Source organism: Electrona antarctica, assembly GCF_951216825.1.
Source record: "Electrona antarctica genome assembly, chromosome: 22".
NCBI classification, from domain to species: Eukaryota; Metazoa; Chordata; class Actinopteri; order Myctophiformes; family Myctophidae; genus Electrona; species Electrona antarctica.
Window position 1 is genome coordinate 14,097,532 of NC_136805.1, and position 25,547 is coordinate 14,123,078.

General features: G+C 41.4%; 2 protein-coding genes across 8 annotated transcripts; one reads left to right on the forward strand and one right to left on the reverse strand.

Moving 5' to 3' along the window:
* Positions 1 to 793: 793 nt before the first annotated feature.
* Positions 794 to 12,189, reverse strand: nrbf2b (nuclear receptor binding factor 2b). Of its 3 annotated transcripts, none has more exons than XM_079492550.1 (5): positions 12,172 to 12,189; positions 7,540 to 7,652; positions 6,763 to 6,847; positions 4,060 to 4,100; positions 794 to 3,531 (listed from the first exon to the last, which is right to left on the reverse strand). In XM_079492550.1, exons 2-5 carry the CDS (start codon positions 7,567 to 7,569, stop codon positions 2,851 to 2,853), a joined length of 837 nt encoding a protein of 278 aa, XP_079348676.1. In that variant the 5' UTR covers positions 7,570 to 7,652; positions 12,172 to 12,189; the 3' UTR covers positions 794 to 2,850. The 3 variants fall into 3 exon arrangements, with proteins under 3 accessions (XP_079348676.1, XP_079348675.1, XP_079348677.1); XM_079492549.1 differs by lacking the exon at positions 12,172 to 12,189 and adding an exon at positions 9,742 to 9,930; XM_079492551.1 differs by lacking the exon at positions 12,172 to 12,189 and adding an exon at positions 8,151 to 8,168.
* LOC306915256 (NHL repeat-containing protein 3-like) lies at positions 10,534 to 19,164 on the forward strand. Of its 5 annotated transcripts, none has more exons than XM_079492543.1 (6): positions 10,534 to 10,660; positions 13,222 to 13,290; positions 13,645 to 13,726; positions 15,627 to 16,355; positions 16,779 to 16,981; positions 17,548 to 19,164. In XM_079492543.1, exons 4-6 carry the CDS (start codon positions 16,100 to 16,102, stop codon positions 18,145 to 18,147), a joined length of 1,059 nt encoding a protein of 352 aa, XP_079348669.1. In that variant the 5' UTR covers positions 10,534 to 10,660; positions 13,222 to 13,290; positions 13,645 to 13,726; positions 15,627 to 16,099; the 3' UTR covers positions 18,148 to 19,164. The 5 variants fall into 5 exon arrangements, with proteins under 5 accessions (XP_079348669.1, XP_079348671.1, XP_079348668.1 ...); XM_079492545.1 differs by having other exon boundaries at positions 16,210 to 16,355; XM_079492542.1 differs by lacking the exon at positions 10,534 to 10,660 and adding an exon at positions 11,585 to 11,911.
* The last annotated feature ends 6,383 nt before the right edge of the window (positions 19,165 to 25,547 follow it).

The window sequence follows — 25,547 nt, forward strand, 5'->3', positions numbered from 1 at the left end:
TCACCATAGCTGCTGAAATCAATAATGGCTCCTTAAATTGTCCATGTGCTATTGTCAGAATAGAGATGTTGTGAAAAGCATTGACCATAGAAATGTCAGCCATTTTGCTCGTGTCATACTTGAGGATGTCCTAAGAGCAAAATGGCCACCATGTGAAGATTATTTTTGCTGTCGGGTGGAAAGCTTTCAATCTAAAATGGTTACATTTCAGGAAACAATCTCTAACACATGGTTAAATATTTATAAAACCCACAGACACTTATCAACCTGGTATAACTAGTTTCTGCATCTCATTAAAGGCATTTTTTAATGTAATAATCTGCTATTTATGCAACTTTTGCATGACACTGTCATATGACAAAGTATAAAATACAGCATTAATTTATGAAGAAACAACAAATATGGAGATACCAGAGTGACAAATGTGCTCAATGGGAATAGAGGAAGAATAACTACTAGTTGGACTTCGCTGAGCTTAGACCTTCAGGGCCCATCTCAACCAGAGAACCCCTTTAGAAAACAGAGGGGCCAAAGGAGCTTAGACCTTCAGGGCTCATCTCAACCAGAGAACCCCTTTAGAAAACAGAGGGGCCAAAGGGCTGCAGTGGAAATCTAAAAGCATATCCAAATTTAAAAATTAGTTCTTTCTATAATAGAATCAGATCTAAATCTTAGCACAGAGACACCTTCAAAGATTGGGAAAGAATTGATTTCTGATTTGTACGTACAAACAGCTCTCATTTTGTTCAATTGGACATAAATGGAACTCAAATGAAAGACCGACAGCAGTATGTATGTGGACTTCTTTCTTTATAAGGCAAAACAACATCATGTTAATTAATAAGCTAGTTAGTTAGCTGCAAGGAGACCAACTAGAACATGGAACCAAAACATTTGCATTGCATTGCAGGACAAACAAATACATTTTAAAACCTGTATTTTCTTTAAATTAAAAAGATAACCATGCTCCTTCACAGATTGGTTAAAAAGGAGCAAAATAAAAACATTAAACTAGGTAAAAAGAGGGGGAAAAAGATGAGATGAGAAGATTAAAGAAGAGAGATGAGAAAGCTGTAATCTGTGGTTGGCTGTGGTTCTCAAACATTTTAATTTCAAGGATTCTCATAACTCAGAGAGTTACAGACCTTTAAGGGTCCACCTGGAACCCCCATCAAGGAACCAGAGGGTCCCTGGACTCAACTTTGAGAACCACTGATCTAAAATGACATGGCGACCTGTCTAGACCGTGATCATTCCACGGAAACTGACAAATGTGACACATCAGTTATTGCCATCATGTGACACAGAATACATCAGACTTAAAGGCTCACACAACTCTCTCTCTCTCACGCACACACACACACACACACACACACACACACACACACAGAACGACAACTCACACACACTACCACACGCGAGTGGTAGAACTGAAACAGATCAACACCAGTCTTCCAAACTGTCACACACACACACACACACAATATAACACTTAAATCACCAAAACAAATATTCCTCTGGACAAAGCGAGGGCTTGACTGACTGACAATGTATTAACAGGGAGAGAGACAGATAAGAGATCACTCCTTCCTTACCTCCAACACAGCTCCCAGTGCATTTCTGACCCACTGCTCTTTTTAAGAATCGGTGGGTGCTATCAGCTTTGCAATATCAACGTTGAGTTCCAATACCTCCCAAATATCTATGTCACACTTGTCTATATAAACTGTCTGAGTGTAGAATTAAATATGCCTCGCAATGATTGAATTCGACATTTTAATGAAGTCGACTACAAGGTTTCTAAATTCTTCACCCATGACACCCGATGTGTCATGTCAGTGGAACACATTGAAAGAGTTTAAGATTTTATAAACTCAGTGCATCTTGCTGTATTCATCAAATTAATTGATTTAATTATTAACTACGTTTGTTAAGCGTATCTAGTGATTGTGGTGTTGCTGTCCATTTCTCCTCGTCAATAGGTACAGTCAAACACATATTTCTTTCTTTTTTCTACACGCAAATGATCTTGAGAAGTATTCTTTACAGTCAATCTGTCAGCTGGGTCTGTTTGCCAGCTTTAAGGACCGTCTGCTGAACGCTGACAAACACAATCAAAATAGGCTCATCCCTTTTTTCTAGTAAGTGTCGATCGAGGTCCCCTAAGACTACCACCACAGTGGGACCTGAAAAGTGTTCCAAGGCACTGGTTTGTTGATACAAAAGTTTCTGGTGTGTGCATGTACGGTTGCTGCACACAGTTTCAGTCAGACACGGAGCTTTAGCTTACGCTCTGGTCATTTTAGCACTGCTGCATGAGTTATGAGAGGTGTAGTATGTGTGTTTATGTATGCGTGTGCGCTCTCACTTTTTGCAGTGTTCATTACTTGACACAATGCCACAAACGGGTCAAATTGTGTGTATACGTCTTCTTGTGTTCTGCTTTAATTAAACACAGCCCACAGCCCCATGCTTCTTTTGGCTGTGTTGAGTGTTAATGTTCGTCTATATGCTTTATCTGCTTTATCAAGGCAGTCCTTCTCTACCTTTCGTGTGAGCAGGTCAAAAGCGTGTACCCATATCACTGTTGTTGTCAGATGAGAGCTATGCATCAACAAAAACTAGTAAAGAAAAAACTATTTTTCGAACTGGTTTCAAAAACAGTCATGAAACCGTTTTGGGTCGTCCAACACAATGACCCGTTACAACAAACCATTAGCTTACACGGTTACCCTCAAACAGCAGTGATAGGTTTCTTAATGCCTCAAAAAACTCCATTCCATTGAACAACACTCATCCCCATCGATCTTTGTGTGTGCGAGTGTGTAAATGGTAAATTGCGTCTGCCCGTCATTCCGATCGCAGCTTATCCCTGTCCATTAGCTCCTGCAGTTCGTTCTGGATGTCCTCCAGGGGTGGTAGGTCGTCCAGACACAGATCCTCCTCGGCGGGCATCTCCAGCGGCGGTAGCTGAGGGATGTCGATCTCCTTCTTCCCTTTCCCAGTTGTCCCCCACAGCTCCGAGCACTCCACAAAGTCTGGTGCTTCGAGCGCCGCCTCCGAGCGCAGCCGGGCGTTCTCAGAGAGCACCCGCTGGTTATCGGTTGTCAGCCGCTGGTTCTCGCTCGCCATCTGCTGGTTTTCCTCCATCAGCTTGATCACGAGCTGCCGCAGGCCCTCGATGGTGGTCTCCTGCTCCTCCAGGCGAATCTTGTCGTCTTTGGTGGTCCTGGGGCCAGGGCTCGGGGGGGGGACGGACGGGGGCCCGCCACCGTGCCGAAGCTGCAGCTGGTAGATTAGAGTGTCGTACTCGCGCTCCCTCGCTCCGGAAGGTGGGGCTACACCTGGACAGGCCTGGAGATGGAGCTGGGAGGTGGCCTGGGCGAGCAGGGCCGTGTCGGTGACGGGGGGGCGCGGCGTACCCTGCCGGGTTTTGGTGGCCTCGCGACGCGTTTCCCTCTTCCAGCGCTCCTGGATTAGACGCTGCTGCTTGATGTGGCTGTCCCTCTGCAGTTCCATGGACAGGCGGGCCTACGGAACAGCAAACATGTTCACCCACATAAATCATGCCAACCGTAATGGACATTAGTGGTAGAACAGTTAATTGAACTAATTGATTTTTAATTATTTAAAGTTTTTTATTTTATTACATTTTTGTTTTCTTTGCTTTTTGTTTTGCTTTTCTTGTTCCTTTATATTAGCACTGCTGCATGAGTTTTTTCATAATTTCATGTTTGTTATAATAGTTTTTGTAATATGGTAACATAGTTCTCTGGGGTTGGGAGATAGGGGGAGAAAAGAGGTAAAATATGCTTGATTTTGTCCTGATGTCCATCTTTTCTGTAATAAAAATATTAAGAGAAAGAATAATATTTTTTTTGGGGGGGTAATGTGAAAGTAACTGTTGAACTGTGAATAGGCAATGACATACATCAGTCAATCAACCTGGACTATTTACCGACAACAGTGACCCACCTGACAACAGTGACCCACCTGCAAAACAGGCAATTCCTGCACACGTGCAGGAATTGCATGCAAGCACGGCGCACGCACACTCACCTGCTCACACTGCGTTAACTTCATGGCATCCCTCAGTAGATCTAAAAGTCACAGATAAAGGTGAGGTAGAGATTTAAAAAAGTAAAAGAGAGAGAGGGCATTAAGAGAGATAGTGGGGGCATAGTGTAATGTTATTACATTAGAACAGCAACAGTATTGTGCAATAACAACAGTGTTGTGCAACATTGCAGACTGAGGTCTTGGTTTAATACCGTATTTCAATTACTTTTCACACTTTAATGTCTACTCAGGCTTGTGTGCACTGTGCACCCCAGACACCCTCCTATGCACAGTGTTGTGTGTTTGTAGCACGGAATGTGATGTATGATGATGTATAATGATAAGAGCCCCTCACTTCATACAAGTGTGATTTTTAAGTTGATTGATTTTTTTTTGTATTTATTTACTTAGCCCATTGAACTTGAAACTTTTAACCATGTTAGGCTCATTTAAAACACCTAATTCTTGTGACTGATAATGTCCTTCACTCTTTTAAAGATTTGTTTTTTAATAAAAAATGCATTTGAAAAAACACAGTGCCCACTGCCCACATGCATTAGAAGGACAATAAAAAAAACATGGTGCTTTAATCCAACCATGAAAGACAAATTCTCCACAATATCTATTGTATAGTCTTACGTTTATAAGAAGTCACTTAATATTTAGACTCACTGCACCAAGAGTATATTGACCTCTAGCCTTCTATAACATTCTTTCTCTATCTGCACTAGGGCTGGGCAATATATCAATAACATATTGGTTTTTGTGATACGAGACAAATATAGATAATGTCTGGGATTATATTTTGTCCATATCTCCCAGCAGTCAATACAGTGAATATTTTAAATGTGCAGCCTTATATTTCATGCTCCTAAATAACCCACATGTGTGTGTGAGCCGAGATGAATTATGTCCTGTGCTGTATAATGTTCCCACTGCCCTTAATTCCATTTGTACACCTACTGTATATGGCCAATTAACCTTTTTCTAGTTTACACACTTGACACTGTTCACGTGTCAAGTGGGTTTAGTCCTGGCTGACACCTATTGGTCTTGGGGAGAGTGTGAACACCCACGTGTGTCCACTTTCTGCTCCAGGTGCCCTGACCAACCGTATAGGAGATGCTAGTGCAGTCAGTGACAGAGGTCCCCCTGCCCAGCCAGCTGTGAGCACGGCCAATTGTGTCCGTTGGGCAAGCTGGTGACACCGCCGAGAAAAGTCTAATCAGAGTCTCCATGGTGGTTGTCAGGAACTTTACCACCTGCGCCACCAGGACACCCCTAACATCAGCAATGAGCTCTTTTGAGCATGGATTCAAATCTGAGAGACTACTTTTCCCCTGATATTACTTCTAACCCTTAGCATTGGCACAGTGCAATGCTTCATGATTGGGCTAATTGACATTTGAGTCAGAAGAAGGTTGGATATCCTTCTTACAGCTCCATATAGAATTGGCTACTTATAGCTCCTAGGATGAGTTTCAAAGACATAGCAGAAACTAAAAAGCCAACATGTCTAAGAAGCAGACACAGTAGTAATAGTAGACCTCTACAGTACTATAGATCCTGAGCTTTAAATAGCTGTGGACATACCGTACACCTTTCTGTACTGTACCGTCTGAATTGGTTCTCTCTATCAATGAAAATTACCACATTTTATTTTTTTAATAAAATAATAAAATGTCCGTTTAATGATTTGGGGTTGACATGCAATACTGCTGGGTACAGTATGGTATGGTTCTCTTTGACTTGTTCTCAACCTGCATAGTGGGCTACAGTATATTGTTAGGAGAAACTGTGCATTTATTATTTGTGTCAGCGAGGAGTGAGAACATGTTGTCTCATAATAGGAGCTCTGAACAGGGCCAGATAGTAATAAACCAGGACGGGTCATAATCATCACAGGAGTACAGTACACGACAAGTGGCCTGGTTTAACAAAATTATGCAAAAACCCACTTGACAATTATTATTGAGGGTCATTTATTCCCCAAATTATGGTTGTCCTGAAAGTACTGGCACTGTTTAGACCTTATTTAGGGTACTCAAGTCATGGGAAATAGAAACACCACAATCTCGATTATGGACGGTATGTCAGTCCATAGCAACATATTGGTGGTATTATCTCTATCACAAATAGGCTTATATACACATGAACAGAATATGGTTTAATAATATATACGCTGCTATCTACAATAGCATATGAATGTAAACAATACAACCTAATAATGACATTGTTTCTCTGGGCAATCTTAAGTTATTGACAGTAAGGTATCTGTGGTTTGTGAATGAAGCCGCAGGCACAAACCACGATGCGGTATTAAGTGGCAAAGCCAGACATTAGCCTGGCTGCTTGTGTTGTGTATCTCCTAATGTGGACGGTCTATGCCTCCTATTGAAATATGTATTTGTAAATACTTACACGCTCACACAAGAACAATGATGGTGTAATCAAGAGATTTGCCATTTTGACATGCATGGATTGTAACGCCCTGTGTGAATTTTGCTATTACTTTTACTTCCTCAGGGATTGCCTAGGCTAGGCATATAGGCAGCCTAGCCCTAGAGACATGTACATATTGTGACTGTCCAAAACTCATTACAAAAAATAAAGATGATATGGCTTTCTGCTAGGATTATGTACTTTTTATTATTATTTTTTGGAGATAAAATGATTTGGACCATTATGTCAGCATTAACTGACCTGCAGCTTTGCCATGGCAGGAAATAGCCTCCTCATACTTTCCTGCTGCCAACAGGCGGTCAGCCTTCCTGCACTGCTGGTGAGCCTGGGGAGAGATAAATGGGAGCAGACCGAAATAAGAGAGAATAGAACGGTGACAGGAGGGAGTTTAAAATGTAGGAAGGTTTAACCACATAAGCTGTATTCAAATATTTTCAAAAACAGCCTGGCTGATGATCGATCCCCACATAATGTTACATTTAAAGGAAGTACTGTAGGCAGCTGTGAGCTGAGCTGTCTGTAGTTAATGTTTTACCATGTTATTCACTTTCTGACTGCCTACTTATTACAGCATGTAAACCGTTATACTTATATAGCAATACTTTAAGCACAATTTTCTGCCCAGCAAAACATGCATTTCTGTGTAGGACAAAACCAAAGGCTACATTATTTATCTAGCTTCAAGTCTAGATCATAATAATAAAATAAATAAAGGATTCGCCAGTGACGTAACAATTAAAGCGTCGTCTAGCGGAAGTGCTTCAGTAACTATGTAACGTCGCCGCTCAACAAAACGACATATTCTTCTCTTCTCCAACTGGAAAAGGGCAGAATACGCCGTTTTTGTGGAGTGAGTGACCATTGTCGAAAAGGGTGGATAGATCATAGATAGATACATATGGGTGGATACGTCGACACGTCGATTGTTTGCAACGTCACCCAACATATCCTCCTTGGCGAGTCAACTGTAGGCTACAGTAACGTTAGCCTGTTATTGCAACATCAACAGAAACTTACGAGGTTAAGAGGGCTGTCCACGACCTCCATCGAGCCGATTCTTCGGGGATTTGGAACTACATTAAAGGTGTCTCTGTCCTCAACGGACTGTCGTCCGCCCCAACCGTTAGATCCTTTGATGGAGTTAAAAAAAATTCTGGACGGTAAATCGACAGGGTATCAGTCGGCCGCTCCGCTGCTGCAGCACTGTCAAGTGTTCGTCACACAAAATGAGCACTTCCTGTTCGTGGACATCAAAATAAAATCTCGTCCCCCCCCTCCAAACCTTTGTTGTTGCTTGCTACTGTAAAATGAAAACGTCAAAGTTGCAGAATGAAAGCTAAAAACGATATATTGTATTATTGCATGTAGGCCATAGATAAACAAATACATAAATAATGTCGTAGGATGTCTATGAATTGATTGCATAGGGCCTGGCTATAAATGGAAACAAGACCGCAAGAACTTTTTTTTGCTATTCCTTTTGAACTGATAGTGTTTGACTTAGCCGCAATTTGCAACTCTAGATTTTGTTATAATGGGATGAATCTAGAGTTGCAATACCCTCCATTGACTCCCCACTCATCCAATTTGGTTTGTGATCTGCTTGTCTTAAACAACGTTAAACTCACAAACATTGCAGCTGTAGTCCAAGCTTGAATTATCCTCTTTCAATCTGCCGAGCTTGTTTTTCATAAAAATCCCCCGTAGACATGTTATGAGCTACTTTCTGTCAAGACATCCTCTGTAGGTGATTCTTTTTCTAAGTGTTGCAGTTTGGAAGCACTCGTTTGTTTTAACGGGTCGCGCTGCTGCCTCCTGCATTATGTGCAAATTCGAAACAGGTGGTACGCTGGGCCGTTCAGTGACTTATGACAACTTGTCTCATCATGATTACCTCAATTCTTGACGTATTTCGGAAAAATATTACGTCATGGCGTGACTTAAGTGTAAAAAGGTCACGCTCTGACGTTTTTTATTTTTCTGTCTAAAATAATAAAGCTATTTATTATTCATGTCATGTTAGAGCAGGTCTGAAATAAATGTCAGAGCTGATATCGACATATAAATATGAAATAAATGCTTAAACATGTCACTATGTCTAATGTTATAACCATTGGGTTAACCAATGCTAACAGCTTCCCTGCTAAAGTATGCAAATTCCGCTAAAATCCGCCTTTTTGTACACAATCGTTTTGGAAGATAATACTAGTCTTTTACTAACTGGCTAACAGAAATAGCAGATAAAGAAGTATCAACACTGATAGTTTGTAAAAAGTGTGTTTATGTTGGTCCGCCTAAATAATGTAGCTAACGGCTATCGTTGCGGCGTTGCCAGTTTCTGCGAGAGAAATAAGCAACCCGCCCGGTATATGAAAACAAGCCCAAGCCCCCCAAAAACGCAACCTGCAAGGCTGCAACTACCAATAAGCTCAAATTCGCTTATAATAAGAGGACTTGGCAACCCTCGCTACAGGAAGTTGGTCCTACATGTTTTTATTATTATTTATATTCACCGAGTAGTGTCAAATGACTTAACTTCCTGTTGCGAGGGTTGCCAAGTCCTCTTATTATAAGCGACTTTGAGCTTATTGGTAGTTGCAGCCTTGCAGGTTGCGTTTTTGGGGGGCTTGTTTCTAAAGTTTCCAGTGATTTTCACACATTTCCATGTCAAGGACCCCCAGAATTATGTATTGTCCAAGAACCCTACATCAAAAAATGTATTTTGTGCCAGGGACTGGGACCCCATATCAGATTTGGACAAGATTTGTGTTGTTAATTGCTTGTAGATCGGCTATTTTCGCTTATTTTGGTCTTGTTTTCATATACCGGGCGGGTTGCTTATTTCTCTCGCAGAAACTGGCAACGTCGCAACGATAGCCGTTAGCTACATTTAGCTAATATATTGATATCAATCCTGTAGCTAAACAAGTGCATTATCGCACTATATTACATATCGATGCGATCTGCGTTATTATGACCTTAATTTTCATGGCAGGTACATTCCAAAGCAACTAATAATAACCACGTTATGGTGACATAATGTTACAATGTTTACACTAAAAGCTGTTAGCATTGGTTAACCTAGCCCTAGAATGGCTCTGTTGTTACATACAGTATATACAGTATTTCACATACAGAGCCATAGAACGGTCGCGGTTACTTTCATGTCGGACGTTAACTGGGCGGCCTTAATGTGATAAATGCTCTGTTTGTACTCACCCATTAAATAATTCCAAAGACGTGGAGTGAAATATGGTCCTAGTTTTTTATCCATGTGAAAGTTCTGGTACAAAACGTGTATTTAGTCAATTATCTACACTTTTTCAAGAGATGCACACGGACGTCTTTCTCTCCGGGCGAGGGGGGACCATAGAGTATATAAAAGGATAGAGACTGAACTGGCGCGAAGCTCCGCCCCCCCAGCTATTCATGTCAGTGGAAGTTGCTCAGTGGCGTTTTGAAGCACCCGGAAGACTGCCGGAAGTACCGTCTCAGAACGTCTACTTCCGCATTTGACCACCAAATTTTGGTGGTCAAATGCGGAAGTGCAACCGAGCGCTCAATGTTAAAGCCCAGCTGCACGGGGTTTCCCGGTCATGAATCCACGGGTCCGCCTGTAGTCCCTCCTCCTTAGCCTGGCTAATAAACCAGACTAATATCACACAACAACTTTTTTTTTGCCAACGGCTGATTCGGTCTGGTTTATTAACCAGGCTACCTCCTCCTACCACTAGGGAGGAGAGCTTCAACGTTGAATAGCCTCACTGGCCCCTTGGGGGGGGGGGACCGGAATGATCGATGAACTGATTTTAGACGTCATCACCAATTGACAAGGGAAACACAAAAGTTTGGGTCACACAATTGGCAGGTGGTGTGATTAATTACCCAGCACCTATCGCAAGGCACCTGCCAATTGTGTGACCCAAACTTTTGTGTTTCCCTTGTCAATTGGTGATGACGTCTAAAATCAGTTCATCGATCATTCCGGTCCCCCCTCGCCCGGAGAGAAAGACGTCCGTGTGCATCTCTTGAAAAAGTGGAGATAATTGACTAAATACACGTTTTGTGCCAGAACTTTCACATGGATATAAAACTAGAGGACCATATTTCACTCCACGTCTTTGGAATTATTTAATGGGTGAGTACAAACGGAGAATTTATCACATTAAGCCCGCACATAATTGAATTCAACCAGGAGCGGATGGAATGGTTCTATGCCTATGATACATGAAAATTTACGAAGTTAATTAAATGATCACAGGCATTCTAGGTCTATGGTTAACCCAATGGTTATAACATTAGACATAGTGACATGTTTAAGCATTTATTTCATATTTATATGTCGGTATATCAGCTCTGACATTTATTTCAGACCTGCTCTAACATGACATGAATAATAATATAGCTTCAGATTATTTTAGACAGAAAAATAAAAAACGTCAGAGCGTGACCTTTTTACACTTAAGTCACGCCATGACGTATTATTTTATTTTTCCGAAATACGTCAAGAATTGAGGTAATTGAAGTATTTTGCCAAACGTCAGAAGGCGAGGTAAAATTATGTTATTATGTGTGAGAATGTGTTGACGAGTGCTTCCAAACTCCAGCACTTAGAAAAAGAATCACCTGCACAGAATTTCTTGACAGAAAGTAGCTCATAACATGTCTACGGGGGATTTTTATGAAAAACAAGCTCGGCAGATTGAAAGAGGATAATTCAAGCTTGGACTACAGCTGCAATGTTGGTGAGTTTAACGTTGTTTAAGACAAGCAGATCACAAACCAAATTGGATGAGTGGGGAGTCAAAGGAGGGTATTGCAACTCTAGATTCATCTCATTGTAAACAAATCTAGAGTTGCAAATTGCGGCTATGTTTGACTGTACTCCCTACCTGGCCTATTCAAATCATATAGGTCTGCTTTTATTTCTGACAATTTTCCATATAACATACATTTATTATTATTATTATTATTATTATTATTATTATTTGCAACAATATAAAAAAAAAATCCCATGTACATACATGGGATTTTTTTGGATGAACCTTCAGGTGCAGCCGTGCAGGTGCATGCTCACTGCTGGACCTGTATCCAATTACACGCACCTGCTGCTGCTTTGGCGCGATGGAGAGCAGAGCGAGTTTGAAGGTGTTTTTTTGGCGAATCCTTTCATAAATGCTTAATTATATTCAAATAGACGTTTTGTTTTTAAATACACGCACGGCTACGGCAACAACAAAAACTGCTACTAAAGTAATAGTTGTGGTTCTTCTAATTAACCCCCGGAAAGCACTTGAAGTCAGCCGCAGTCCGTCATGCACAGAGGAATGCCAAATTGCCAACCCAAATAAATCATGACGGAATGTTTGAAAATCCTTATACTGAGGAGGTAGGTATACACTATATGTGACAGTTAAGTGAGTGAACTCAAGTAGTGTCTATTTTCTTATTAGAATAAGTGATAATAATAGTAGGCCTTGTTCCGATTGTTTCTAAGGTTGAGTATAGGCCTAGGCAGCAGGTAGCCGCAATTTGCAACTCTAGATTTTTTTATAATGGGATGAATCTAGAGTTGCAATACCCTCCATTGACTCCCCACTCATCATTTTGCGTTTGCGATCTGCTTGTCTTAAACGACGTTAAACTCACCAACATTGCAGCTGTAGTCCAAGCTTGAATTATTCTCTTTCAATCTGCAAAGCTTGTTTTTCATAAAAATCCCCCATAGACATGTTATGAGCTACTTTCTGTCAAGAAGAAGAAATGTTGGAGTTTGGAAGCGCTCGTTTGTATTAAGGGGTCGCGCTGCTGCCTCCTGCATTATGTGCAAATGCGAATCAGATGCATGCAGGGACGTTCAGTGACTTACGACGAGCGCTTCCAAACTCCAGCACTTAGAAAAAGAATCACTTGCACAGAATTTCTTGACAGAAAGTAGCTCATAACATGTCTACGGGGGATTTTTATGAAAAACAAGCTTTGCAGATTGAAAGAGAATAATTCAAGCTTGGACTACAGCTGCAATGTTGGTGAGTTTAACGTCGTTTAAGACAAGCAGATCGCAAACGCAAAATGATGAGTGGGGAGTCAATGGAGGGTATTGCAACTCTAGATTCATCCCATTATAAAAAAATCTAGAGTTGCAAATTGCGGCTAGGCAGCAGGATACATTTCAGTCTGATAACTTACGAATTAGCCTCGTCGTAGGCCTACCATACCAGCCTTTTTGTTTCATAGGCTACTCACTATATAGACAGATCGACTGGAAATATATCAAATGTAAATACAACTGAATATTTTATTTGATATGGGCATTCAACCTCACGGGTGGGGACGGGGGTGCAGGTGCAAACAGGTGCTTACCAACCTCCAATCTCACTGGCAGCTAGAGGGATACATTACCCAGGAAAATGTATATATCTACTAAACTGAGCTTTGTGGTAATAAATATAATATAAGTTATACTACCTTTTTAAAGCCAACCGCAACCTGAAATGAAATGGATAAAGGGTAGGCTACCATCATTCAAATTTCAAAGGCAAAGAAGTCAGATATGAAGTAGTTAAAGTAGGCTAGATGTACTAGGTGATGATGTAAAAATAACTAGTGAACATTTGAAAATGAACGTAATGCTAATGTCATTAAGGCAGCGAACTCAAATGTCACGAAAATAAAGTCACTTATTCCTGCCTTGAATAGACAGATGCAGTCATTGGGAGGTGTAACTCAAAGTGGTATCGTGGCGGTGGCCTGCTGATCTTCTGATGGGTGAGTAAATTATTATTTTTGTATGCTACAGGTTGAATGTGTTGGCATGGGGGGTGTGGGCTGTGTGGTAGACACTAGATGGAGGTATCTCACCTCAGTATGGACACTGGTTGGGTGGCAATGGGAGGAGATAAGGAAGTGATGTAAGGAAGTACCTGTACCTGTGTGCTGGTTGAATTGTTTATAAGTAAAGTTCAGAGACTGCTGTGCAGTGCTGTCTCATTTACTAACGTTTTCGGGATGGCTAGCCATACTTTATCCACTTGGTGGTGAAATTTGCCATAGTGGATATTGATCTAACCCTGATGACATCATATTTTTTGTGCAATTATTTCTATTTCCATTAATTTCTAGAATGGAATGAATACTGTAAGAGGCAGTCACGAGGAGGTTTAACTCAGCAGAATCATGGCCTGCCCTGCAGCTCTACTGACCGGTGAGTCAATTATTATTGCTGATGTTTAAGTCTTCTGGATGGCTGCTGTGTCAGAGAACTGATTGCTTGCTGCCACTCGCCGCAGTGGACATTGTTCTAACCGTGATGACAATCTGTTTGTGAAGCGATGTGGTTGCAGAGCGCAGACATAGGCCAAATGGTTGAAGTTGATCCGAATGCGAACGAAAATAAAAGCCTGGGCACTGGGGAGACACTTAATTTCTGTTTTGGATCTCAAGTTAAAGTTTGGGAACCCCTGGTTGTAGGATAAGGTTGTTTACATACGTTTTAGGTTTCTAACATATTTGCTAGTTCAGCACTGCATATACTCTACTTTTCTTTACTCTAGTACTGTATGAACTTCATGTAGGCTATGTCTATTGATAGCTCTACCTCGCTCTCTAATCTAAACTAGTCAAACGATGGAGATGTCACTGATCATGGTGATCAGTGTTCTTTAGGGATGCCACGATCAGGTTTTTTGTGACCGATCCCAATCACTGATTGTTTTTCTCATGATCGGCAATCACCGATCAGTGGCCGATTGATCGGAATGTTCTTAGTGACAACATGTCTTATCTAGTCCCATGTTTTACTCTTCACACTCTTTGTAGTCTGCTTTTATGCTGATCTTGACATGGCTGAAATCATAGTGGCAATGTGACATTACAGTGGGGACTGCTTTACAAGCTCACAACCTCAAAAGTGTCTCTCTAGGTCGTCCTCAGACGAGCCCTCCATCGTCGTTTCCAGTCATTCCGGTCCTCCATACATCTGGCCAGTTCGTTGGTACTTTGCACTGCTGCATCGCACTTGAGTACATCCACGTATGTTAGCGTGGGACGTCCTCGTGATCGATGCCCGTGTGTTGGTTCCCAGAGCACCAGTTTGCTGGTTGGCAGTTCTTGATGCCTTTGGCAGTGTCCCGCTATTCTCATTCTCCTGGCTGCTATTTTCTGGCTCACCCTTGGTAATCCCTCATACAGAGTCTTGTACTTAAGTGCACTTAAGTAAATGTACTTAGTTACTTTCCACCACTGCTTGTAGATTGGTGTTCAATCTCACTTTTGTCTCTGAGAGGTCCATAACATCAACACATCAGCACACAATATGTCCTCTCTAGTAACATGCTATTTGTCTGACCTACACCTACTACAGTGTGTTTTGTTTCACTGGTCCGTGGTGTAAATTTTAATAACGCATGCACTGTAATAGCCTACAAAAACAAATATTTTCCCATATGCTTTGTTTCTCTGTGTTAAAATATTCTGTTCCAATATGATGCACCACAATAGTATTATGGTGCCATAATAGTATTATACGCAGGGGAAATAATACATTATTGGTGAAATAATGACTATTGGCAGGGCTGCCAACATTGGACTGTGAGAATCCAACTTTTACAGATGGGTCTTACAGCTTACTGCTTCAGTCATCAAATCACTTTCTGTAGGTGTACATCAAGCAAGCCTGATAAAAGTATCAAACTCCCCAAATTCACCAGAGCACTGGAAATTACGTCTACTCTGTTAATAAGAACCATTCATTATTTAAGTGAACGTCTCTGTATGATTGCATACTGCCCAGACACCCAGAGTAAAAAGTAAGTAAAGCGGGGATCTTCTTTCCCAGAAACGGTGTGTGTGTGTGTGTGTGTGTGTGTGTGTGTGTGTGTGTGTGTGTGTGTGTGTGTGTGTGTGTGTGTGTGTGTGTGTGTGTGTGTGTGTGTGTGTGTGTGTGTGTGTGTGTGTGTGTGTGTGTGTGTGTGTGTGTGTGTGTGTGTGTGTGTGTGTGTGTGTGTGTGTGTGTGTGTGTGTGTGTGTGTGTGTGTGTGTGTGTGTGTGTGTGTGTGTGTGTGTGTGTGTGAGTGAACCATGCTTTTACTTTGAATGCAAAATAGATGTACCTTCCTGTCGTTCAGTGTACCGCTGAGGGTGAATTGACGCAGCTGAACGCTCCTGCAACAACACGACGTGGTGACGTTGCAATCCTTCTAAACCCACGTCATTTCCGTTGGCCCATGACAGTTGTCATGTGTTTTTTGTTGTCGTTTTTGAGAAGAGACGAGTTCTCTGCTTCGATCGGACTATCACCAGCTTCACATGAAACTGAAATCTAGGCCTCAACGTTTCCAACGGAGTACACGAAATGTTCATGCCGTTGCCGATGTGAAGTTAACGACAGTAGCTCGCTGTTTTCATAGAGATAAAAGCTAGCTAACGCCAGGTTAGCTTTAGTGATGTAGATTGATTGTTGCTATATGGGACAATCATTAACCATCTCAAAGAAGGAACTAAAACGATCCTAACATTTGTATACAATTGCATGAACGGATCAATTAACTGCGAAGTCACCAATTAAGATAATCTCGTGATGAAAAAGAGAGGTCACACGTGCTTGATCGCTACGACAATGGCCACGGTGTTTCTTGTCATGATGGTTCTGTACGGCACCATCAACTCTCAGCCTTTTGAAGGTTCCAGTAGCTTCAGGCGGGACTATCAGCTCCTTGGAAGACCCCTGTACAAACTGGACATATCCTGGCCTAAATACCCCGAACTGTTCGGAGGTGATGCGTTTGGAGTGGCCGTGGACCAGTATTCTGGCGTGGTGTATGTGGCCCAGAGAGGTGAATAATAAATCTCTTCAATGTTTTATACTTTATCCTGTGTGTATGCATGCATTTACATTTTAAACGCTCATAGTCAGACCCAATTTCCTTAATTAGCAATTTGAAAAACATAATTTGGTGAGAATATCAAGAAAAACATGGAATATTGAATGGAATGCACATTTTAAAACATGCCATCAACATTCTATTGCTGTATTGCTGAACGGATCATGAATTCATGATCTGTTCTGTTCTTTGACTATATAGAAGTGTCTATTTGTACGTCTCTAAATGTTTTGATGAATTGAACATGGTGGACCCTCTTGTAAACAAGTGTAATGCTTAATTGCGTCGTCCACTCACAGTTCACAGCAAAAATAAATATTTCAATCAATCAATCAATCAAAAGTATTTCGTTAAATGTTCCACCCTGTCTCTTAGGTGAGAATGTGCCCAAGGTGCTGGTATTCTCCACCGACGGGGACTTCCTGATGGCCTGGAACACAAGCACACTGGAGATGCCTCACGGCATATTCGTGGCAGATGCTGCCTCATCCAGTCCCACAGTGTGGATCACAGACGTGGGGAATGGGCCATATGGACACTGCATCAAACAGTACTCGCCATCTGGGACTCTCCTGCAGGTTTGTGATGGCTTTATCTTGTGGATTATTATTTGCAACCCCAGTGTGTCACTGCAAGAAAAGAGAGATTTTGTTCAGGCTTCAATGTGATGGAAAAAATAAAATAAAAAATAAATTAACACACACACACATACACACACACACACACACACACACACACGCCTATGGAATTATGTTGTTTATCATAAGACTACATGCTTTACTGTGACATCATTGCATTAAGAAAAACACAGCTGATATATCAGGCTATTATTTACTTTTTTGACAATTGGTATTGGCACTTATGCAGCCAATGTGTTTTGATTTTTAACCACTTTCAACCTGGGGTCTCTAATTTGGGCATAGGTGAACAATTTGGTTTTTAGATCTACAACTCGCTGTGACGTGTTGTGAGCTTTTAGATCAGCTATATATATATATATTATTTTTTTACATTTTTGAGTATATATATTTCGAGTATATCTAATTAATAATTCCACGAATTTGAAGAGTATTCAACTATAATTTGTGTTCGGTTGGTATGACTATATTTCATATGTGCTGTCCACTCATGCTGTCCACTCCAGGTGGTAGGCACACCGGGGAAGGCCGGGTCTGGGATGAACCCACTGCAGTTTGACCAGCCAGCTGAGATCTTTGTCCACAGCTCTGGAGAGATCTACATCGTTGACGGGGACGGAGGGATGAATAACCGCCTCATCAAGCTGTCAAGGGACCAGGAAGTTCTGTGGATGCATGGTGAGAAAGGTCAGGGCCTGGCACAGTTCTACATCCCACACAGTGTCACCGTGGACAACTATCAGAGGGTGTGGGTGGCCGACAGAGGGAACAAGAGGATCCAGGTATTCAACTCTGTCACCGGGGACTGGCTGGGGACATGGGGGAGCTGCTTCACCGAGGATGCGCCATACTCTGTCCGACTAACCCCGGACAAGAAGTACTTTGTGGTCGTTCAGCTCAACACCAATCAGATCACTCTGCTGGATGCACCTCCAGTGGGCGTGATTGGTCAGTGCCAGGTGGTGAGCGTGATCCAATTGGCAGATGAAGTAAAACCCCACCTGGTGGATTTGGATCTGAAGACGGGGGCTCTGTATGTGGCGGAGATCGGAGCCCAGCAAGCCCAGAAGTTTACTCCCTTCAGTCTGGGTGGGAGTTTCCTGTAGAAAGTAAATCTGCAAAATTAATTGAGAAAGTCGCAAGAGGTTGAATAGTAGTTGGCTTCCTAAGCAAGCTGTTTTTGTTCTTTCACCGGTGATTTCACTTGGAGTTGGCAAACGTGGTGGTTTTCAAATATCTGATCTAAGACTTTAAAACCAATATAACATTATTACTTAAGCCTTTTGCCTCTAAGCCTAACGCTTTTGCCTCTTTACCGGAGGCAAACCGGAATTTGTCCTTTGCATATTTCACTTGGAATAATATACGCACATAACCTCTTGCAGTTCTAGAAAGAGGTTAGAGCACAAACAAAATGTATCACTGTGCATGTTGTAGCTTACGGTATAATTTACGCCAGCTGTGCTAAAATCTGTTACTGCATAATCCATATGTACTTTATGAAAAATGTGTCCTGTCCCTAAAAAAAAAAAAGAAGGAAAATGTTGTGGATTTATCATTTTATGCTTATTGCTTGATCAGTGTTTAATGTCAAGTTTCTCAACTCTTAAGCCTTATTTGCGTCTTTTGGTACATTTTCTCTTAGTAGTGCTTTAGATTTGGTAAAGTGGAGTACACATTGATGTCTCAGAAATGTCATTCTAGTTTGCTGTGCCCTGCTGGCTGGAGGGTCATTGCCACCGACCGCAGTCGGAGAGGGAAAGTAAAGCTTAGTGTTTCTCTGTTAGTTTTGTAGTTTGAGGATTGGCACATTGTTGTTTAATAGTAGTAGTTTGTACATTGTTTAGTGGAAGTGTAAAGACTGGGGCATTTCCATTCAACACATCAATGACTCCTGTCATAATTCAGGATGTTGTCAGATCCTGTCTCCACTGTCCATTTCCCTACTATGTTTTAGTCCCTTCACATACAGAAGCTTTATTTAGCTATAATTTAAGTATAATTGTATTTAAAAAAAAAAGTTTTTTGTTTTCTATGAAACTGAATAGTTTTAACTCTTTATAAGAGTATTAATGTTTTCATATTTGCAAAGCTTTAAAAATTAAATGAGTATATATGCCAGAGACAGTCTCCACTGAATTGTACTTGAAGTTGCAGTCTAATAAAACTGTCACCGTTGTAGCACAAACTGGCATATTGTAGCTTATTGACATACTGGAGTTCTAGAATGCTGTAATTTATGAAAATATTCTTGTCATGTGGTAACCTACCAGAGACAGACCCATGATCCATAGCTTAAGAAAAGTGTTCTATATTATTTAGAAAATAATCGGTGGTCTTTTAAACCAGCTAACACAGAACACAGCTTGTAAAGATGATTCACTTGCATGGTCACAACTTGACTGTGACTGCTTAAAATGTTGCAATATGCTTAAATGCCAAACTTATTTAATGATATACAGTATTTTACAAATGTTATAGTAAATGCAGTCTGAAGCAGTGGTCACTTCAATGTGATGATTATGATTATTATATCCGATCATGTCAGGATGGCTGTCATGGTAAGACAGGATCTGGATTCTGTCATACCCATTTTATTTAAATATAGTGCCAAATCACATCAAAATCCATGACACATCAGGAGAGAAAAGCCAATAGTGTTTCTATTTTGGCTACAAATCTTTGTTTCATTTGTTTTTGGTAAAATGTTTGTCCTGACCTGAAAATTTATATTCTGTTTTAGAGTTAAAGAGATGGCGAGACCCATGTTACTGAACACTAGCAATTATTACGGTACTACGAGAATATATAGGTGCACTTATTTGAACAAAAGAATGTTACAGCACTTTTAATAAACATATGAAATGCAGTTTAATTGCGTAAAGTAGAGCAATATTCAGCATTCTTTACTGCTTAACAGTACAGCCTGAGCTAGCGCCAATCAGAACATATGCTAATGTAGAACGACCCGAGGTCAAAGTATACTTTTAAGTCTCTACCCTCCAATCAATGAATGTCTGACAACATTTTGGGAGAGCGGCCTCCATCATCCATAAGTACTGTATAACTGTACCTTTATGACCGTGAAACCTGCTTCATCTAGATGTTTGGATAAGCATTTTAGGTATCTGGTATGTGCTGTATGTGCCTGTACACTTTTATATGAGTTTAAAGTTGTAAGATGTGATACATATTGAATATAATTTGCATATATGGAATCAATATTATATTTAATTCTGTTTTTGAAATTTCTGTCTTGGCTGGACACGCAAGGATGGACTGTATTTAAAATAAAACCACTCAATAATTGACCTTTGACTTATTGTATTGGCTTCGAACAACTTCTGTAGATGGAACATCACATGATATTTTAACTGGTAATGAGAACAGCGATGTTTTTACCTTTTTCATTAATAATAGCTGATTCAGATTATTTGTTGCTTACTGTTAACAATTTGAAATCCCAGTTGCTGCTGTAAATGTAATTTCAGAAGATGAGAACAATGTAACGGGTCCCTCATATCAGCTATAAGCAGCTGCTTTTAGGAAAATTATCCTTGTGACTGGGACACTGCTTTTGTCTGGAGAAAATAAGAAGTTGCTAACACACTTCCTCCTTTCATGTTTGGTCTTGAAAGTAAAACCTCAGTAGCTCTGTTGGGTTAGTTGGTTACTAATGTGACCAAATGTAGAGAGCAACAGATTGTATGCTGGCCATAGACCTAAATGTCTGTTCCTGTGGTTATTGAGAGTGTAGTGCTGTATATTGTATCTCAGTAACTGGGAAAAAGTAGTTCATGTTTAGCAAATTCTCCCCCCAAAAAAGCATGCCTGTGTGGTAGATTTTGTCTCATTACACCACTAGATGGTGCTCAAGTCATTCCCACTTGAGTAGCTATGGTATGGTTAAATTAATGTTTAGGCATTAAACAAACCCTCAGATAAATTGATGGATGTAGAACTCAGACCCACCATACTGCTTCCATTCGTTAGAAACACTGAAAAGTGTGTAATACTAATAATCAAAATGAAATCCAGTATACCTGCCTCAATCAGTTGGTGCACTTGCTCTTGCGAGGACCTGGATTTGAATCTGACTCCCGGTGTCTTGTCTGTGTCTCCCTTCTCTCTCTGATCTCAGGTTCTTGTCAGTCTACAGTACACTCTCCTATATAATAAATAAATACAAAACAATAGCCACCCCTCAATACATGTTCTATCAGGAGGAACTAATGAGTTCAAAGGGAGGGTGAACTTTAAGGTTGTGTCTTAAAACATGAACTAAACTAAACCCATGCTTTGCATTGCTTTAACTTTGATGTTTAGCACAATGTTTTTGTATTTTGTGCAGTTTTACAATTTGCACTGTTTTGGTTTTCCATTTAGTTATATATAATATTTTCATTGTGATTTGCATTCATTGAAAGATGTCAACATATGTAAATAATATGCGATAAAATTAATTTAACCAGCTAGATCTTAAATGGCTAATTGTTTTAGATATCTAATTAAATGGTTTTAATTTTTAACTTTAAAACTGAAGTAAAAGTAGGATATGCTTACCGTAATTTGACCGTAAAAGTGTGGCCACTCCATGTTTTGGGAACCATGACAACATACCACACTAGAAATGCTCATATTGTATGTGTGAGGACCCCTTTCACTTTTCAGCAGCATTCCGTTCATCAGGCTGTGCGCGTTGCAAGGCCTTATGGACTCACAACTGGTTCCTCACTGACATGCATGGCTGAGAAGCCGTGCATGAGGGACTCAGTGGGTGTTCCTGCAAACAACAGCAAACATGAATTGAGTCATAACTCATTGAATAAATGAGAGAGACAGAGCAGGGTCAGATGAGAGAGAGACGAAAGGAAAAAGTAGGAGTGAGAGCTGGAGAGGATCTAGATTCTAGACTATAGAAAGGGGAATGTTAAAGTGAGGAGAGGGCTTGGTGGAGAGGGAGAGAAGAGGCAGAGACTGAGGGAGGGATAGAGGCATAAATATCATCCTCTCACAGTTACAGTAGAGTAGGACACATAGCTTAGCACCACAATGGCGCCATTGTTGGTTTGAGCGGTGCATTACGGTGCTGTAGTGGTCCTCGCACCGGGCTCTGAAGACTCTCTGCTCTCCCCTCTCCATAGACATATTGTAAAATCCCATGCAAACTACAGAACCCAGTTTGATGAGTGGTTGGCTGCTCGCTCGCTTCGCTCCGAAGAGTATAGTTATGGATAATAATGTGCTTGAAGCATCATGGGTTCGAACCCCACTCACACGACCTTCGTCCAGCATCCGTTTCTCTCCTGATTTTCTCTCGCTCTCTGCTGTATCAGATAAAGGAATGATTTGGGGCTCTTATTGCCAGTTTTTTAGTGCTGCGTGGCCTGCCTGAGTGCTATTTCAGAAGGGCCACAGAGGAAGGATTTGGTACAGACAAAAGACGACATTATTCTATGTCCATAGATTCATCTCCTCCCACACGGATCTCTCTTCCTACTGCCCGCCACCTTAGGGTACTGATGACCTGACGCTACACTCCCCAGCTGTCCAGGATGGGATGTGTGTGCTTCCACACTGTCAGTCCCGTTGACTCTGTATTGTACAGAGGAATGTGTGTGTAGGAGTCTGCCTATTCTATATGGCGGGACTTTAACACCGACACGCACTTTGTCTTTATCCCTCTGTCCTTCTCTCTCCTTACCTTCCTCTCTCTGTTACACACACAGAAATACACACATTCTGACACGCACGCACGCACGCACGCACGCACGCACGCACGCACACACCATATCCTACCTCTTTAGTGATGTGCTCAGTGTACTTCTCAAATGATGTCTTTCTTTTATTTCGCTGCGGAAACCTTTATCCTGGGGTTTCCCTGCCTTTGGTGTGTGTGTGTGTGTGTGTGTGTGTGTGTGTGTGTGTGTGTGTGTGTGTGTGTGTGTGTGTGTGTGTGTGTGTGTGTGTGTGTGTGTGTGTGTGTGTGTGTGTGTGTGTGTGTGTGTGTGTGTGTGTGTGTGTGTGTGTGTGTGTGTGTGCGCGTGCGCGCGTATTTGTGTGTGTGTGTGTGTGCGTATTTGTGTGACGCCCTTTTGTCTGCTTTTAATAATCTTTCTCTGTGTGTATTTTTGTCCTGTACATGTGGCCAGGCTTCCACTAGGGCTAGGCCCTATTCTGCCTCTCTCTCTCACACACACACACACACACACACACACACACACACACACCCTTTGTTCACCATTATAAGTCTCCTTCTTTTCTGCTCTCCTCTAGAAGCTTTTTGCCTAGCTGGCTGTTTTCCCTGACAAACTCCAGCTGTAAGTTGCGACAGAGGGACAGAAGGACACAGGGACAGAGGCAGGGATCCTGGCTGCGTAGGCTGGGCTTTAGTGGTCCTCTGTATGGGGAAAGCCCACGCAAGACTCCCACGCCACTGGACCCACCTTGGACACACAACTAAAGGGGGCATACCACACTCAATTAAGATGGACAGAATAGGGCCCTTCCTAGTGTGTCACGGTCATTTCGTCACGTATTGTATCGATCTCTCTTGGGCACAAATGAGGTGACGGCTGTCCAATTATTTTAACTACTCAAATGGCAGAAATTGCCGATCTAAAAGCTTGCTATTTTTAAATATTTCTTATATTTAAGTATTCTTTTTTTCCACCCTTTTTTTCTTTGTTTTTGAACATTTTTGTAGGGGATTTTTTGTGTTTTTGTTTTTTGAAGATTTTCTCTTTAATGACCAGTATTAATGTGGTTAGAGTTTTTTTTAGATAAAAAAACCCAACCAAAATATGCAGTAAAATGGAGGGTTTCAGCTTTTTGCCTTTCATGCACTAGAAGAGCAAAGCTGTTTACCATCGTCAAGAGTACGGATGATGAATTCACAACTCTTCTATACGGCTTCCTAGAAGGAGCCACAAACAATAATCACCTGATCAAGATGCATAGTAGCATGTTTTTCTATGGCTGCCTGCTTATGTTTTCCTGTTGCCAAATACCCCCAGGGGTCTGTACTTGATACCACACTTTTTCCCTCTACAGTAAATCACTTGGCAGAAAATAGCCAAGACCGCTGTAGATATGCTATTTTCTGTGAATATTCGTACTAGGGGGTACTAGGGTGGAAGGCAAGTTCTACTCGTGCACGCGCGCGCGCGCGCGCGCGCACGCACGCACGCACGCACGCACGCACGCACGCACGCACGCACGCACACACACACACACACACACACACACACACACACACACACACACACACACACACACACACACACACACACACACACACACACACACACACACACACACACACACACACACACACACACACACACACACACACACACACACACACACACACTTCTCTGTAAAGAGGAGTGAAAGATGAATAAAAGCCAAGATAGAATGGGGAGCCAGCATGGGCCCTTTGATGACAGTGTATGTAACAATAGAGGCCCCTGAGGCAGCTAATGGCCTTAACAAATATGTCTTTCTCACTCTCACACATCATGTTAAAACTGTTAGGGTCCGGACATGATGGGATGAGGTGTCAGATGTTCCTCCTACTCAAAAAAGAAAAGAAAAACCTTTGAGTTTTGTGAATTCACAAGCAGCAGTACTCGGCAAAATCCTGGGAGTCTACAAAGTGACCCAAATTAACCCATAAGGATCCAAAATGGACCCTATACATTTCTACACTCATAGTTAAACTAACACTAAGGATTTTACAGTGTATTGTATTGTGTTTAGGTAAGCACAGCCTACGTTTTGGGGCAAAAAAACGCTCCGTTCCCGTTGAAAAGCATTGGCAGAATCCGCCCACATAGGCAGAATTAAAGTTTGGTGTGACTGCACCCTTAAACCTTATTTCAAAAATAGTGAAAATGGCCAATCTAATACAAGCTCACAACCGTGAAAATGTAACATTTTGTGTTGTCTATAATGACCTTTACAAGAACATTTCTCAAAGAGAAAACCAGCACTCACGGAACTCACGTTTTAAGGCACTTTTAATTATTCTTTTAATCAGTTGACATACATGTAGTATGCTGCAGAGCAGCAGTACAACGAACGCGTTTCGGCTTTCAAGCCTTCATCAGCGTTGTCTATCATGATAGACATACTATCTCAACTGATTAAAAGAATAATTAAAAGTGCTAGATTTCTCTTTGAGAAATGTTCTTGTAAAGTTACTTACCCGACCGTGCACCCGGTAAAGATGCTCAGTGTTTAAAAGCAACTGGAGTCGTGCGAGCTATTACCCTGATAAAATGTCTATAATGACCTGAAATGCACAAAATAGTGTTTAATGATGTGGTTAACAGTATTCATAAGTAGTCAATGTGTTGTGTAGTGTCCACTGTGTTGTGTAATAATAATGCATAATGCGTTCTGTGCTGGGCTTGCAGACGGGCACTTTCATCGGGTCCACATAATGGTACTCTGTTTTGTACGTTTATCTTTTAGGAACCATTTTCTGACGTCAAAAAAGTCA